Genomic DNA, 18499 nt, shown 5'->3' with positions numbered 1-18499 from the left:
TTCAGAATGGAAGACCTGGAGGCTGAATGGAGGAATTTTCTGTGATGAGCTGTGATGCTTTTATGGTATTGAACTGAGAAGTTGCCCACATTTTCTTCATTAGTAACTTTGCTGCATAGTAGTAATTTAGCATTAAAGAAATCTCCAAGATTTCTTTGTGAGTGAATTTAATTGCTAATAAGGTTTTGCAATCAGCACATCAGGAACGAGGGACCTTTGTGGGGAGGGATGTACTCCTACTGCATCCTTCCTTCACAAATCCCCAAATCTTTGCTCACAAATGCCCTCTAGTGGGTACGGGGGCAATTTTTTTTTGCCTTGGCTTCCAGAACTATTTTAGGCCTAGGACATGTCCTTCCTTCCTTCCTTCCTTCCTTCCTTCCTTCCTTCCTTCCTTCCTTCCTTCCTTCCTTCCTTCTTTCCTTCCTTCCTTCCTTCCTTTTACAAAAGGAAGTAGCTGGGAAGTCATTTTCTGTTCACTTCCAATATGAAGAAGGACCTGTTCTGGAGTTGGATTTTGATGTGCTTCATAGATAGGTTGATAATAATTTCATGGAGAAGGGAAACTGCCAGGGCTGTTTTAGGGGGGCATCTGCCCATGGACACTGCCAGCATTTTTCCCACCTAGACATGCAAAAAGACTTTTTGCCACTCTGCTCAGACAAGAAGTTTGTTCTCTTAATAAAGTTATAAAAAGTTGAAAATGTAGTCTGCCCTTGGAAAAATTTAAAAAGTACTGACCCTCTCTATTATCTCAACACACTTTTGAGGGAAAGCGCAACTGCTGTTTTCCTGCCAGGCTTTCAAAAGGACCAGAAATGTCACTGCGATGGGAGGGTAGATGAAGTTTTTTTTTACAGGTTCTTCCAGGACAGACAAAGGTCTCAGCTTTTGCCACTCTACTCAAAGAATGGAGTGGCTTCCTTTTTTTTGATAAGATCATAGGTATAGTATTTGCATTGACCCATGGATAAATCAACCCAGGTTTTTTTGGAATGATTTCTTAAACTAAAATTACAAGACTTACCCACAAATATATACAATAAATACTGCAAATGCACACTTCTTTATACCAATTTGGAAAAGCCCAAAGAACACTGGAATTAAAGGGAAAGTAGTGCTTTAGTTATGCAAACAGTGATTCAACAGTAGGTCATTTTTTAAAAAATGCTGAGTAACCTTGATTTCCAGGGGTTTTTCCTCACGTGGAGTCAATTGCAGTGGATGCTTCTGGAAACTGTGGCACTATAATTAGTTGAACTTATAAAAAGCTTCTGGGTATTTATGCAGGGACATTTCAGCTGCTTTGAAGGATAATATGATTACTCTGATGTACCTGGATAATGAAAGAATCAAAATGGAAAAAGCAATTCCACTTTGTGGACCAGTTTTCTTTCTGTTACAATATGTGTGCATTCTCTTTGGCAGAATAGATCCCTCACATCCCTTGCCCAATAATATTTTGATTAAATTAAGGAAAACATTTTCATTGTCTTGATGCTATGATACCCAATCAACTTTTATACAAGACAAAATGGGGAATATGCAACAAAGATACCCAGAAACCCAGTTTCAGGGAAAGTGTACTTTCACCAACGTTTGAAGGCTCAAATACAGGATACACTGAATATGGATGGTGTTAACGGTGCCATAAAGAGAACTTGAAAAACTGGACTCTGAGTAAAATTACACCTGTTTTATTCCAATCCAATCACCACTGCTTTCTCTGGCTGCATTCAGATTTGCACAGCCCCTTTTGTGACTTGTCTTCTCCCTGATTGCATATGCACCTCTGCTGACATGTGTATGGGACACCCATGACAACCAGGAGGTCTCCAGAATCTCTGTGGCTGTCTGGTAGTGATGATGGTGATAGGGAAGGTAAGGTGGCTTTTCAGCTATGTCAAATTCGTTTTGTCCCACTGAACTGTGTAGACTCAGCCTCCCATGGGTTATGGATTGAATCTGTGGAGCAGTTTGGAGCAGTCCTGCTTCAGACTTGCTGTTGATTAAATGGCAAGTGTGGATAATAGGCTTGAGCGATCCATGAAAAAATTGATTCTAAACTCGTTTCAAAAGTAGGGGGCGCCAGCGTTTCGTTTCTGATGTCATTTCCTAATTTTGCCCCCCCAAAAAAATTCGAAATTAACGAAAATTCGTTATTTTCTAAATTAATTCGTTAATGGCAGACGCGCATGCGCAGTGGCCAAAAAAAACAGCACGAGGGGAGATTTTACAGGACTCTCCCGCCCTCATCTTTTGAGTGATCTTCTTCAAACTTGGTACAGTGGTAGAACACATTTAACACTGATAGCTCACCAAAATTTGGAACGTTTCCCTTATCCTCTGATTTTTGGCGAATTTTCATAGCTTTTATAATAAACCATTTTTTAATAATTGCAGAAATCTGTTCCTGGTTTGAAAGTCTTATTTCCTGTTTCATTGGGTTGTCTTTACTTTGAAAGTCATTGTTCTACTTCAGAAACTTTGTTTTTGTGGCTGAAACTTTGTTAAATTGGTGGACCAAACCATAATATGTTCCATCCATGTCGCTTGCACAAAGTTCAGGCAGTGTCATAGATTTTGCCATGTTTCTATGACAGAACCAATTAGGAAATGACATTTATCACCCAGGAACAGAAATCATAGTACACCATCAAATCCTTCCTGACAGATGGCCATCAGCCTCTGAATAAGGAAATTAGTTCCTGGTTTGAAAGTGCTATTTCCTGTTCCATTGGCTTTTCTGGGCTGAGAGTGTGTGACTTGCCCAAGTGGGTGGCAGAGTGGGGAATCATGCCACAATTGGAGTCCAAAATTCAAACCTCTTCCTCCCTCCTTCTCTCTAAACTTCTCATACCTTCCAAGAATTCACATACTGTATGAAAGTTTGGTCAAGATGGTCAGAGGAGGGCAACTAAAATGATCTAGGGTCTGGAGAACAAGCCCTATAAGGAGTGGCTTGAAGAACTGGGCATGTTTAGCCTGCAGAAAAGAAGACTGAGAGGAGACATGATGTATAATATGTGAGGGGAAGTCATAGAGAGGAGGGAGCAAGCTTGTTTTCTGCTGCCCTGCAGACTAGGACACTGAACAATGGCTTTAAACTACAGAAAAGGAGATTTCACCTGAACATTAGGAAGAACTTCCTCACTGTGAGCTGTTCAGCTGTGGAACTCTCTCCCCGGGCTGTGGTGGAGGTTTCTTCTTTGGAGGCTTTTAAGCAGAGGCTGGATGGCCATCTGTTGGGAGGGATTGGATGGTGTCTTCCTGCCTGGCAGAAGGGGTTGGGCTGGATGGCCCACGAGGTCTCTTCCAACTCTACTGTTCAATGACGCTATGATTCTAAGTGAGGACAAAAGGGGGTGGGGAACACCTGGGAATTGTAGTTTGCAAGTGGGCATAGTACTATTGGAGAAACGTTTGCTTCAGCCCAATGCTTTTATAAATGGTCAATATTCAGAGGCTTCCTTCTCCTGCATTTTGAAAGCTATTATGATGAAATTTGCCAGAATGGAAGCAAAAATTAAGTACTCTTAGCCTATCTAGTTTCATAATGTTTGACCCATCCACTGATTTTTGGGGATTTCTGAAGCAACATTTTTTTAAAATGTTAGCAGATCGATAGCCACGCCTCCCTGTCCTTCTTCCTTCCACTTTGATTGGCTTGCTAAGGCTTCTGGGAAATGGAGTTTTTTCTCTCGTTATGGCGAATTGCTTCATTAATGGTCAATATTCAGAGGCTTCGTTCTCCTGCATTATGAAAGCTATTATGATGAAATTTGCCAGAATGGAAGCAAAAATTAAGTACTCTTTGCCTATCAAGTTTCATAATGTTTGACCCATCCACTGATTTTTGGGGATTTCTGAAGCAACATTTTTTTTAAATGTTAGCAGATCGATAGCCACGCCTCCCTGTCCTTCTTCCTTCCACTTTGATTGGCTTGCTAAGGCTTCTGGGAAATGGAGTTTTTTCTCTCGTTATGGCGAATTGCTTCATTAATGGTCAATATTCAGAGGCTTCGTTCTCCTGCATTATGAAAGCTATTATGATGAAATTTGCCAGAATGGAAGCAAAAATTAAGTACTCTTTGCCTATCAAGTTTCATAATGTTTGACCCATCCACTGATTTTTGGGGATTTTTGAAGCAACATTTTTTTTAAAATGCTAGCAGATCGATGTCCATGCCTCTCCCTCCCTCCCTCTTCCGCTCTGATTGACTGAGAGGCATGCCAACATGGCTTCTCCTCTCAGAGGGGCTACAGCTTCATCCGAAGACATCAGAAACAAACGAAAAAAGGTACTTTTATTATTCAAATTCGTAATATTTGTAAGGGCAGTGAGCAGATGGTTCAATATTAATTCAAAATTGCTTACGAAACGAATTTTTAACGAATTTAACGAAATAACGAAAAATTTGCTCTAGCCTAGTGGATAACCCCATGATTGCTTGAGGATACTGAATGTTGACACTGTCATTGTTTTCTCTCTAACAAATTGGGAACTATATTCTGATGAGCATGCTTGGAGATTTCTATTCCTGATACCCCTCATTAAATTACAGTTTCCATTTTCAAGGTACTCTGCCAAGAGAGAGTTATGGCACATGCTTAAATCTGTGTTAGAGCAAAGATATGTCCAACAAGTTGGCTCTTCTTTTCCAACGTCCACTTCCCTGCAACACAGAAAACATTGTAGCAAGAGCAGGGGTCCTAAGGGGTTTCTGGTGTTAAACCCTGCTGCTTAATTGATAAGAAGCACTGATGCAACACTGTCTTTCTATGGGATTACCAGATCAGTCTGTGGATTTCCTGGCCAGCATTTCAGAGCGTCCTGCCATGCCCTACATGCCAATTGATTAAATGAGAGCTGCAATGGGAAGGCTAGGTCCCAAGCCAAGTAATTAGCTGCTGAGAGGAATTCCATTCTCCCTCTTTCAAGAGGCGATACGGATAGGATAGTCTCTTACATATTTCCCTATAAGAAGCAATGTTACATCAAAATAAAGTCAAATAATTACATAACATTTGCTTGTTTTTCTAATACATTCAGATAGAATTGCTGGAATTTAAACAACAACATTATATATCTCACTTTTCTGAGGACAACTCTTGATCTGTGTTTATTGTTGATTTTCTTGCCATGAATTCAAATCAAGGAGGAAGTCTTCAAACAAGGGACTGTCATTGACCTAGGACCAAAAACTCAACTAAACTCAAGGGAGGGACCAATAAATACAAATAAAGAAGTGAAAATACTACCATATATACTCAAGTATAACCTGAGCTTTTCAGCTTTTTTTAGTGCTGAAAAAGCACCCCTCGGCTTATACTTGAGTGAGGGTCCTGGCCGGCTTATTCGGGTCAGCTTATGCTTGAGTATACACGGTAATCAGAGTTGGACAATCTTATCTTAAATTACAGTTTAATGTAAATATTCAAACACATTTAAAATACTGATGCCTCAATTAATGTAATTTTATTGGTATCTATTTTTTATTTTTATTTTTGAAATGTACCAGTAGCTGCTGCATTTCCGACCCTCATCTTATACTCGAGTCAATAAGTTTCCCCAGTTTTTTGTAGTAAAATTAGGTGCCTTGGTTTATATTCAAGTCACCTTATACTCAAGTATATGCAGGTATATATACAATGAAAAAATCACAAAAAAGAGAATACTTAACATAAATTAAACAATGTTGCTAAAAACATAGAGTGTAGAACAGAAAACAGTACAATAAAACTAAATACAGGCAGTCCCTGAGTTACAAACATTCGACTTACAAACAAGTCATAGTTAAAAACGGGGATGAGACAACAGGAAGTGAGAGAAGTCTAACCCTCAGAAGGAAAATTCACTCATAGCCATGACAGCTAATGATTAACATAAAGTGAATTTAGAAATTAGGGTCCATTAATACAAATGGAGGTCATCAGAAAATTATTGTCTGTAAGTATGCAAACCACATAACAAGTGTGCTGGGAAGTTGGACAAGCTTTACTAAAAAGCTGTACTTGTTATATGTGATGAGGAGTTGAACAAGATTTATTGAAGAGCTCTGATTGTGATAAGCTTGCAGATTGCAAAATCAACCCTTATCAAGTTTTCAAAATACATGTCCTTGAATAATTGCAATGAGAAGTTGAACAAGCTATGATGAAGAGCTATATAAATGTAAAATTCAATGGGAAGTTGAACAAACTTCACTGACGAGCTGTAATTATGATAACAAATTTAACTCAAAAGCTGCACTACTACTACCTGGTAATTCATGGCTACCTTTAGAATGATGAAATCTTCATCACTAACAAGGAACAGTTGTTTTCCAACAGTTATTCATAACATTTTTAGGTTCCAGGAAGCTACTTCATACAGGAATCAAACATAATGAACAAATTGTAACACCAACCAAGTTTAATAAACAACAATAACTAAGTTGAAAAAGGTGGAATATATTTCAGCAAGTCACACACTCTTAGCAGAACCTGTGCTTCTGACTGCCTGTGGTCTGAGTGGGTGTATGCATTCTATTGCTACTATAGGTTGAGTTTCCCACCATGCAGACATTCCTGATTTATGCAGAATGAACAGAGCAATAATAGTCCAATTTGTGATGACATGAACCTACTGTCGACTTGAACTATATTGTGTGATAAAAGACAAAACTGATCAGGGAGCCAACAAATCAAATAAGGACCAGGTTTTATAGTTTGGAGAAGTGATATGGACAGAAGGGATGAATAATCACAACCGGCGGGCACTAGCTGGGAGGAAATGATCACAGTGCTGACCGAGGAAAACCATGCATGGACAAGATGGCAAACGTTCTTAACGAGGAAGAAAACACAATCAAGAGTCCATGCTTTGTCCGCACAAGAAGAGTAGTGGGCTGTACTCTTGCTTTACTCACTCATCCTAGCCCTACCTTCCCCATTGCTTAGCCAAGAAGCATGATTTATGAACCAGCTCCTGACTGGTCCAATTTAGTGCCTCCCAAAAATTAAAAAGCAATACACATAGGAGTCAAGTTTTGGAGCTTTGCTTTATACCTTCAGAGAATGGGTTGTAGTCTCTCTCTCTCTCTCTCTCTCTCTCTCTCTCTCCTCTCTTGTGCCCTCTTTTCATTCATGTATATCAGTGATTCCCAAAGTGGGTGCTACCGCCCCCCTGGTGGGTGCTGCAGTGATCCAGGGGGGTTGTGATGGCACCTATTAGGACACGGGGGCGGGGCTAGGGGAGGGGTGGGGCCTCTTCCCAAGTGCAGGAGACAGGACTGAGCACCTGAGGCGCCTGTTAGGACACAGGGGGCGGAGCTATAGGAGTGGGCGTGGCTTCTTCCCAAGAGCCCGAGACAGGGCTGAGAATCTATATCTCTCCTGAGGCACTTGTTGGGACACAGAGGGCGGAGCTAGGGAAGGGGCAGGGCCTCCTTCCAAGAGCACGAGACAGGGCTGAGCCTCTATACCTCTCCTGAGAGGCCTTTTAGGGCGGGGCTAGGGGTGGGGGTGGGGCCTCTTCCCAAGATTGCGAGACAAGGCTGAGCCCCTGTATACCTCCCCTGAGGCGCTTGTTAGAACACGGGCGGGGTATAGAGGTTCAGCCCTGTCAGGCACTTGGGAAGAGGCCACACCCCCTCCTCTAGCCCCACCCCCTGTGTCCTGACAGGCACCACAGGACCAGAATAGAAGCTCAGCCCTACCTCAGAGCTCGTAACTCTGCCCATCCCAGTCCTGGCCGCCCATTTGTGGCCCTACCCACCTCCCCCTCCCCCTCCCAGCCCTACATCTTGGACTAGGGGAGAGGCTCAGCTCCACCTTCTTGAGCAGGAGCCATGGCCACCCCTCTAAGCCATGCCCCCTATCCAGTAATATTTTTCCTAGAAAGGGGGTGGCAGGCTAAATAAGTTTGGGAACCATTGATGTATACCTTTCTTTGTTTAGCCACTCTCTTCTTTTTTGGAAATACTATATTTTAGAGTGTGACTTCCAGAATCCCATAGCCAGCATAGTTCATGGCCACTCTATCTGAGAGATTTGGGGAGAAATGGTAATATTTTTCTAGTTCTGTCATGTTGTTACAGATATACAGAACCTTCATACATTTTCCAAAACTTGGTTTCTATAAAACAGCTCTCAACCTTTGGGGCAAGTATTTTTTTTCTGCACAGTCTCATATGCAGGCATTTTTGAAGGGAACAAATATTTCTTTTTGCTGATTGTTTGTTCCCTCCTTCAGTGTCATATCCTTAATATTTAGCAGATATACATCGTTTCTTGAGAGTAATTGAAGATGGCCCGGAAACTCCAGCTGGTTCAGAGACAGGCTCCTAACTGTAGCTAATTACAGGGAGCATACAACACCTCTGCTAAAGCAGCTCCACTGGCTGCCAATTAGCTGCCGGTCCCAATTCAAGGTGCAGGTGATGACCTATAAAGCTTTATATGGCTCGGGCCCAACCTATCTCTATGATCGCATCTCCCCCTATGAACTGGTGGGTGGTGCGTGCTCTAAGATCTTCCGGGGAGGCCCTCTTCTTGTTCCTGCTGCCGTCACAAGCACGGTTGGTGGGGATGAGGGAGAGGGTCTTCTCAGTGGTGGCTCCTTGGCTCTGGAATGCCCTTCCCAGAGAGATCACTCTATTCTCATTTCGTAAGGATCTGAAAACCTGGTGGTTTCAGAAGATCTTTGAGTAGATCTCCCTTAGCCCTCCTGGCTATGCTTTTGCTTAGCACTTTACCCACTTCCTTGCCTACATTGTGCTGTAGCACCTGACACGCCTATCACCTTATAGCTGGCTACTCCAACGATGAATCCTGGTCACTGTATCTGGGTTTATTGATGGAGTTTTTGTCATTAGGTTTTAAATCTTCATTAATGATTATATGTTTTATGCATTTATGTTCATGTGTCCTAATTGCTGTATGTTTTTAACTTGTATGTTTTCTATTGTATTGGAAACCACCCTGAGTCCTCTGAGGAGATAGGGCAGTATATAAATAAAGTTATTATTATTAGTATTATTATCATTATTCCCATTGAACTCAGTGACACCAGTCTAGAACACCTAGGACTGGAAAGCCAGTTTTCTTCTCTGCTCTTCTACTTTGAAAAATAAGAAATGGGTGGCCTGGGAAAAATAAGCACAATAGCTAGTATGAAGTGGCACCTTGCTTTGTCATATCTAAATACAACTCCAAACCTTTAGCCTCACTTTCCCTCCTTATTTCCCATCCCTTCCCTCAATATACCTGCAAACTTTCCTAGTCTTTGAAAATATCAGTTCAGCTTTCGTTGTGACACTATAAATCTTCCTCCACCAAATGCATAGAGTCAACCACTTTGAGTCAGTTAAACAATCTAGAGTCCATCTGTTTTGATTCAAGTCTTGAACATGAATCAAGATTTGCAAATGTGAAGGTCTGCACCTTGCATTAACTACAACTGGAAATGTAAAAATGGCTGTACCTTTTCCCCTTTCAGAAATCGGTGAAAATCTCAGTTCAGTATTCCTTAAAAAGAGGTTGGATTTGCCAAATAAGAACTAAATGAACCTAAGAAGTATTGTGTCATGTATCTTAAAAATACCATTAACTTGCTTTATTTCTTTGCACAACTGGAAGAAATTTCAGGTTTAGACCTAAAACTGTTAGTGTTAATTACATTAAATCCATTAATTTAATGGGAACCTCACAATGAATATAAGATGCCTCCAATACCAGAGGTAGCTTAAATACCCTAAAGACAGCAGATCCTGTCTGATTTTATAAGCTAAACATGGTTAGCCTTGGTTAATGCTTAGATACCAGATGCTGAATGCAGTATTTCTATGGAAGGAACTGACAATACCACCTCTGAGCATTCCTTGTCTAAGAAGATCTTATTAAATTAATAGGATCACCAAAAGATGATGGGTGATTTGAAGGTGCATACTTACACCAATATCTAGTAAAAGAGTGAAGCTGCTATTACATTCATATTCATGCTGTGCGAGTGCAATACTGAACTAAAATTCTAGAATGGATAAGTCTTTGGTCAGATCTAGACTGCATCTTCTTGTGTTCTTCTTGGGTGTATTGGCAAAGGCTGGGAGGATAGAGCTCCCTTGGCCTTACCCCAAACTAACTTACTGCTTTCAGATTTGGCAGAAGATGCTATCCCATACCTAGCACTGAAGTAAATGCTGGGTAAGTCCAGTCAGCTTCACAACATTGAAGAAGTGGAGAGATGCACAATTTTGTCTCTCATCCCAGGCAGCAAAATGTCTGGGGTTAGTCCTGAGCATCCTGGGGAAGAGGGTAAATAGAAGGAAGGGAGAAAGAAAAAGGAAACTTGGGCAGAGGTTGATGGGGCTGGATATGGGCAGGAGACATCCAGACATTTACCTCATGTCTGCCTTTCCTCCTGTTGCTTCTCAGCAGTGCAGGGCAATGGGTGTATGTGCCCTGGCAGGCTGCTCTGAAGGGCTTCAAATTACACAGCATCAGAGTATGCTGGGCATAAAATTAGCAGCAGAGCTTTTTGGAGTGAGGCGCCAGGGGAGAATGTCACATTCAGCAGAAGGAGAAAAAGAGGGAGACCTGGAACCTGAAGAATCATTTCTCACCAGCTACCTTTCTGCCCCATTCCTCCTTCCCTCCCCTTTAATATCACCACACTCCTTTCCCTCCCGTTTCCTATATGGCCACATCCTTCTAGTTCCTGGGAGAGCCAAAAACTGATTAACTCCTTGACACAAGGCCTTTGGAGAAAGAATAATTAGATGCCGTGGCCTCAAAAGCAGCATCACACAAAGGACTTCAGCTGAAAGTTTTGTTCTGCTGCTGTCTTCACAAGGCCTTTGTAAAAATTCAATGAATCATCTCCCTTTTGCTCACAAAGGAAATCCTGAGGGTTGACTTGAGAGCAGCCAGTGGGACCTCCTTTCTCCATTGCTGTGCAGGGCACTCATGTGTCCCACTTTGCACAGGACAGGGCAGTCTCTCTTTGAAAAGCTGTCAGAGGACAGGGCTTTCTGATCTAAGTCCAATTTGCAGGGCTGTCTGATCTAAGTCCAATTTAAAGGCAACAATCCAGAAAATACAAAGCAAGGAACTTGGTTTTTCTCATCACTAGTAAACATCTGGACAACAGACTGGGGACCAAACAAATCATGTGTTAAATATATACCACTCAGCACATACTCCTTTCCTCATTTTGAAAAAAACGAACCAATGCATTGTTTCTAGAACAGAAACAATGAGTGATCATGTATTCCTTTGATTATCTAACAGGCATACCTGTGTAGTTAATATTAAACTTCACAGATGAAAACTGGGACATGTGTGGCTGACTAACATCTGAAAGTTTTAAGTCTCCATCAACTAAGGCAAGGTAAGAATGAGAGAGGGAGGAGGGAAGAGGACAGGAAAAGAGATAAGCAAAGACATTTTAAAAGTAGCTGAGAAAATGGGACAGCAAAGAATTACCCAGGAATGTCCAGGCAAAATTGCAGCAGATGGAGTATATCGTTCAAAGCTATATACTACAGCAATGTATTTTTTAGACAGGCTCATCACATGTACAACAGACCTAGGACTGATCTGGAGCATTTCACCAAAACTCTGAAGCATTCGCCTAATTCCTAATAAATAATAATAATAATAATAATAATAATAATAATAATAATAATAATGTTCGACTTGTGATTTTGTGATATGAAATCCAGCATATCTATCTTGTTTGCTGTGTCATAATAAAATAATAATAATAAACACAATAGGCGCTGACAAAATTAGCACCTGCCAGCTGCAGAAGGCCACCTTACTGGGATCTGCAGGCATTATTCGCCGATACATCACACAGTCCTAGACACTTGGGACGTGTGATCCAATACAACGGCCAGCAGAGTGTCTGCTGTGGACTCATCTTGTTGTGTTTCAAATAATAATAATTTTCCTAATACAGAGTAAACATTTTTCTCTTTATGTACTGGAAGTCCCTCAGTGTTGTCTGGATGTTCAACTTCGACTTCTGGTTGAAATTACTGAAATAATTCAGTTTGACACCACTTCACCTGTGGTTATCCGATGCTATGGAATCATGGGAATTGTAGTTTTACAGGTTCTGAAGCTTTCTTTGCAATAGAGTGCTGGTGGCTCAATGCCACAACTTCCATGGTTGCATAGCATTGAGTCATGGCAGTTACAACCTTGTCACATGTGATGCCAAAGATGTCCCGGATTGCCACATCCCACCGGCGGTAGCGCATAGGGCATGAGGACCTGTTGCCCCAAAGCTTCTCCACTTCCTCATCACATGGGGGAAGCCCTTTTTTGGCAGCTTGACCCATCTTTCCTTATCCGCTGTCTATTGTCACCATTTTTTCAGCAGCAGCAACAGCACTTCGGCCACGGAGCTGCCCCAGAAGTAGCTATCCTGTGTGATGGGAACAACTGGGCTTCTTGGCTAAAGTCCAAAAATACCGTCAAAAAGCCCAATATATGGTATACACAAAGAGATCCTAAAAGTGGTGTCTGACTGCTAATTCTATAGTGTAGATGCACCTTTATATTGCCTAGGGTTTCCTTGAAAAGGGAAATTGTCACTTTAGGTTTATTGTTTATTGCTTCACTGTCATTAGAAGCAGAATGTGTTGATAGCGTTCCTCAGTGGAATCCTATACTTCCACAGTGCTTCTGAAAAAGCAGTCAAGCAGCTAAAATGCAGCGTTCATGAATCTGTTCCATGGTGGCAGCTCAATCTGGTGCTCAGAGAGGCAAACCTTGAAGGAAAATCTGTGAACTGTGTGAGAACAAATTAAATCAGGGACCTATATCTCACAATTGTCGTTAACCACTTTACTGTACCATTCTCAGGATAGACACATCTCTTGGTATTGCTTGCATCCGTATTCAGTTTTCAGAAACTTTTACATCCCCTTTATAAAAAAAATTGTATAGGTTAGTTCTTAAACAAGCAAAATTCTAACAGTTCATTTTTAATGGATAGGTATTCATTTGCAGGCAGAAAGAGCACCTTATTGCGCCTGCCAGTCCTGTAGGTATTAAAGATAAAGAATACATCAGAAAAAAAATGAGCCCAACAGATATGCTAGATTACCCAGAGATTCCAACCCAAACCTTAAAAGGCCGAGCACTTCATACTCTGTCTGGATGGGAAATCTGACAGTTTTGCTTTTTGCCATAACCATTTAAAAACACTCTTTCTTTCCTTTGTAGGAAAAGAAACTTTGCATTTTGGAAAGTTCTTATTTTAAAGGAAAATGAAATTCTTATATATCCTTGTTACCATACTACACTGATATATAAAGAGAGAGGGAGGGAGAGATTTAGGATTTGTCTACACCGGGGGGGGGGGGGGAGTTCACAATCCCTCAGACTGTTGCGGGGAATGGGGACGGGGACTATAGTTTAAAAAAAAATGAATTAATTCCTACACACACTGCATATATCTTAATTGTAGTGCAAACATGAAAGAACAATATAATATTTGAAATGTTTTTTAAACCAAACATAACCTTACCAGTATTTCAGTGAGACGTGTGGGCCTGCTTTTGGCTGATGAGATGGTCAAGTTAATTAGGATTGTTGTTCTTGTATGCCTTCAAGTCATTTCAGACTTAGGGTGATCCTAAGTCTAAAGTTTAGGGTGGGGGACAGTTAAACAACTAAGGCCTGTGGGCCTTAGTCTGGGGACCTCTGGTATACACTAACAAGAAAAACTAGGCTCTCCAAAATAGTTGTTGCCACGATGCACGGGGCCTTCCGGTTAGTATCTAACTTTTCTACATGAGAAAAAGCTGAGGGATACCCAGGAGTGTACACAAAATTCCAGAACATCCAAGTGCCTCATGGAAATCTGGACAGCTGGATTAGGTTTATTTTGTCCCAGTCCTCGGTCCAGATTGACACCATCACCATTATTCTTTCCCTGTGCTAATAAAGACAGAGGAAGAAGATGGCTCATATCCATGTTGCCGACACTACTCCCCACCAGCCACAAGGTTCTGTCCAAGAGTCTGTCCATCCCACAGTTGTATCTTCTAATGCCAGAATAGGGCACCCATGTGTCCAGCTGGAAGAAGGCAGTTGATTTACCCCCTCCATCTTGCTGATCATGTGAGCACCCTTTTCGGACAGTAGCAGATGTGACAGGCAATGGGCAGGCGTTAAACATGAACTCGTGACTAGTGGGGAGCAGCAGTGATGACAGTTCAATGGAGCCAGTGCAGTCTTGTCTGTCTGAACACTGTGCCAGATATACACTGGAATAACTTTCCTGGTATAGATTCGACCTTAAGGTGGAATGAATGCACTTTGACACCACTTTAACCTCAATGGGTCAATGGAATCATGGGAGTTGTATTTTGACAAGGTCTTTAGCCTTCTCTGTCAAAGAGCTCTGATGCCTCACCAAACTACAAATCCCAGAAAGGTAATAACTGGGGGAACAAGTGCAGGGTGAGTGACAGCATTTTTATAAAGGTTGGATTTTTGGGGCCAGTCTGAATAAAAGGATCTGTCACACCTTAGAATCAAATTTTCAGTAGGAATCACTAGGATACCAGTGTTTGGGTCCCGTACTGGGAGAAAGATGACATATAAATAAATCATTTATATCCCACCCAACCCAACCGAATCCTACATGACAAGATTGTCAAGCTTAAGGGCTTTTGGGATCCCAAACTGGGTTGGATCATGTTGTGACAGATAAATAAAATAAGCTAGCAGAGATGTGAATGACTGAGAAAATACAATGTTAAGAGTCTGGGGGACAAAAGATTTATGGACTGTAAAATAAAACCAGAGAAAGATGTTCCTAAGGCTCAAGACAATTAATATCTGTATGTACCCTTGTTAACCTCCATGGAGGCTAACCCACAGAGTTGGTTCCTTAAATAGGCTTAAACTCAGAGCTTAAGAAGGCAAGCAATTAACCTGTAAGAAAGAGCACAGCAAATACTGATTTAGCGTCTCTTTTATAGCATTCCTGGGACAAAAAGAAGAGACTGGAATGGTGTGTGTCCAAAGGGAGAAAGTGATCTTTAGGGAACCTTGCTGTGTGTCGCAAAAAAAGAAAAAAAAAAGAAGAAAGATTTTTTTTGCAATGAATTTTCCCCTTACTAAATTTGGGGGGAAATTCAAACTGGCTCTTGCAGGTTTTATACAACTTTGAGCTGAAACTAAAATATGTGGCAATACCAAGGAACATTAAGGAATGAAGATCTGATTCAGAATTAAATATTTAAAATGAAATGGTGTGTAAAACCCTGACAATGGTATGTGAGATATTATTTGTACTTTATGTTCATGCTGTACCTGGAACAATACTCTTTTTCTCCCTGAGATTCACTTCTGCGAGGAATGTCTGGTGGGTGGGGAGAAGGAGATTCCAGAAAAGTAAAACAGAGGGGTGGAGGGATGATATTATTAAGCACTGCCATGTGTGCATTCAAGCTTGAAGATGTAGTGCAACATTGCCTCCACTAGAGACACAAAGTTCCTGGACACTCGGAAGTCATGAGTGGTGACTCTCAGAATTTGGTTTGTGAGGCCATTTTTCTACAACTCATCTTACCTCCACTTGTTATTTTAGGACCAAGATCTGAGGACACATATGGTAGCAGTGCTGTGGATCCTGAGCATATCCCAGGATGTGGCCAATGCGTAGATGACAGACTGTACAGGAATTCTATATGAGGCTTATGTGCTCATCAGAATAAGGAAAGTAGGGTATAAAAGTGAATAACAATGGTGTGCTATACAAAGTTGTAAACATTAGTGAAATTATGCATGTGATCAGAACATTTTGCAAAGCAAATATAACAATTGAAGTTTAAATCCATCAAAGTCTGACTGAACAAGTAGCTACCGTGTTTCCCCGAAAATAAGACAGTGTCTTATATTATTTTTTGCTCCCAAAGATGTGCTAGGTCTTATTTTCAGGGGATGTCTTATTTTTCCATGAAGAAGAATTCACATTTATCATTGAACAAAAAAATGAACATTTATTATATACTGTACAGTGGTTTTCATCACAAACCAACATAACCAAACCAGACAAACTGTGACTCCTGTCAAGAATTTCTTATTACAGTAGAGTCTCACTTATCCAAGCTTCGCTTATCCAAGCTTCTGGATTATCCAAGCTATTTTTGTAGTCAATGTTTTCAATATATCATGATATTTTGGTGCTAAATTCGTAAAATCATAACCTAATTTGATGTTTAATAGGCTTTTCCTTAATCCTTCCTTATTATCCAAGATATTCACATCCAAGCTTCTGCCGGCCCGTTTAGCTTGGATAAGTGAGACTCTACTGTATTACCATTATTTCCATGTACAACTTGTATGTACATTTGCTGATCCTGCATGCTCTGGTGTTCTGTTCAGCAGGCATGCTTCCAAACAAAAACTTTGCTAGGTCTTACTTTCGGAGGAGGCCTTATATTTAGCAATTCAGCAAAACCTTTGCTAGGTCTTATTTTTTGGGGATGTCTTATTTTCAGGGAAACAGGGTAGATATCTTAGGTAAAGAAACAGACTCTTTCAATCCTAGGACTTTATGGCATTAAGCCACTATTTGATTGGTAATCATGCTATCATAGTGGATACATAGAGGAGCTGCGGTGGTGCAATGGGTTAAACTCTTGCGCTGGCTGAACTGCTGATCTGAAGGTTGAGTTGCTGACCTGAAGGTTGCCAGAATGAATCCACAAGATGGCGTGAGCTCCCATCTGTCAGCTCTAGCTTGCGGGGACATGAGAGAAGCCTTCCAGCCACACATTCAGGCATCCCCTGCACACTGTCTCTGTAGACGGTCAATTCTCTCACACCAGAAGCGACTTGCAGAATGTTTTCAAGTTGCTTCTGACATGATAAAAAAAAAAACAGTGGAGCATCTTCGATATCACACCTTTCTTCATTTGTACAATTGAGCCAATTCAGAAGTTTGTGATGATCCCAGAAGCATACTTCTGCATACCCTCATAACCTGCATTTCTGCTACTCCATATTTTTTGCTCTATATTTTAAAATTTGTATTAAGTAAATTTTAGCAATGAATAACAAAAGGCAAACATTATGGCAAAATATTAAATAAACACAAAACAGGCAGATTGGGAATAGCGAAAGAGAGGAGAGAGAGAAAGAGAATCCGATTTCCAGGTAGCACTGATAGCATGCTGACACAGAAATGGAATGAACTCATCATACAAAACAGGTAATGGGATCATTGTGGGATTATGAGCTATTGGTGGATTTTGTGTGTGGGACAAGTTCACCGTAGAGAGGAGGCAAACCAGCAGCAGGACCAAAGGTGACAGTCCAACTTCAGTGTTGGTTTGTCTGCCTCATGCAGTAAAGTCAGAAGTGTGGCACCAAACTATACAAGTGTGTGTCCTAGATAAATGTATTTCTAGAGGAGGTAGACATGCTAGTCAATCAGAGTAAAAATAGCAGGTCCTTGTACCACCTGAAAGGCTAACAGCTTTCATTATAGCATCAGCTAGATAAAGCACACACACTTCCCTTGGGATTCCTTGCATTATAGCAGCTGAATTTTTCATTGTAGATTTTACAGAGCCTCAAACCTAGACTAATCCCACACCATGCTGGCCTTGTATAAACCTTCCTTTTAAACACCATGCTGTTCCTTTGTTTCATCTGCTTTTCCCATGGAATTTGTGCTAAGTATATCTATTCTGTTCAGATCCTCTGCAATGAAATCTCTAGCAGAAAATTCAAAATATCTTCCAAACTATAAATTGTTAGACTTCATAGCATAAATTCATGCTTTGAAACTATGACAGTCAAAGTGAAATCACACTGCCATGACAGTATAAAATCTGTAATTTTCTGCAGCACACCTTTGCATAGAATGGAATACGTTCACATAAAGAATTCTTCCCTACATACCATGTTCTCAAAATAATCTCTGAAATTATGGCAGCAGAAGCTGCCGTGGCACAATCTTCCCCTGCCCTTTGTGTGTGCGTGTGTGTAACACAAACATGGTTTTGTGTCACATGTGTTGACTAATGCTGCACCAAGAACATTCATGCATGTTATCCATCTGTTTCAGCTGGCTTTGTTTAATTGTTTGGCCTCTCATCTTTTGATGGTCCTACTATAATCTTGTTTTTTATGCACCGTCCTCATCAGATGGAAGCAGCCTTTTTTTTAACAGGTGATTAGGACTTTTATACATTTCATTTACACATCATTCTCTGTGCATCCATGGAATTTGCTAAAGAACTTAAAAAAGAGAAAGTGGAGACCTGGGGTAGATCTTGTGTAGAAATTTTGAAATAACCTATAATTTTCGTATGAAACATGAATCAAGAAAAAGAAAGAAAGTCTGTTGAATGTGTAATGAATGTGCACGTGAATACAACTGGTATAAAAGAAGTGACATTTCAGCCATAATTATGAAGAAACAGAAGGATGTTTGAGATGGCAGTTAGGATTGTAGCAGGAAATGCCAACCTATGCTGTAATG

At 40.8% G+C, this 18499-nt stretch overlaps 1 protein-coding gene across 2 annotated transcripts in view; it reads left to right on the top strand.

The window, feature by feature from the left end:
• The window catches only part of ncf4 (neutrophil cytosolic factor 4), a 118185-nt gene that overhangs the window by 81039 nt on the left and 18647 nt on the right, over nucleotides 1-18499 (top strand). Inside the window, exon 1 of one of the 2 annotated variants that reach the window (XM_062982982.1) lies at nucleotides 2732-4301. The exons of the other annotated variant lie outside the window; for it this stretch is intronic. Within the exon in view, the coding sequence (XP_062839052.1) occupies nucleotides 4231-4301 (71 nt within the window). The 5' untranslated portion in view covers nucleotides 2732-4230. Of the gene's footprint in view, nucleotides 1-2731; nucleotides 4302-18499 lie in introns of those variants that run through there. 2 annotated transcript variants of the gene reach the window in all.

Source organism: Anolis carolinensis, chromosome 5, assembly GCF_035594765.1.
Source record: "Anolis carolinensis isolate JA03-04 chromosome 5, rAnoCar3.1.pri, whole genome shotgun sequence".
NCBI classification, from domain to species: domain Eukaryota; kingdom Metazoa; phylum Chordata; class Lepidosauria; order Squamata; family Dactyloidae; genus Anolis; species Anolis carolinensis.
Note: the sequence above shows the minus strand (reverse complement) of the source record. Positions and strands in the feature narration are given on the sequence as shown.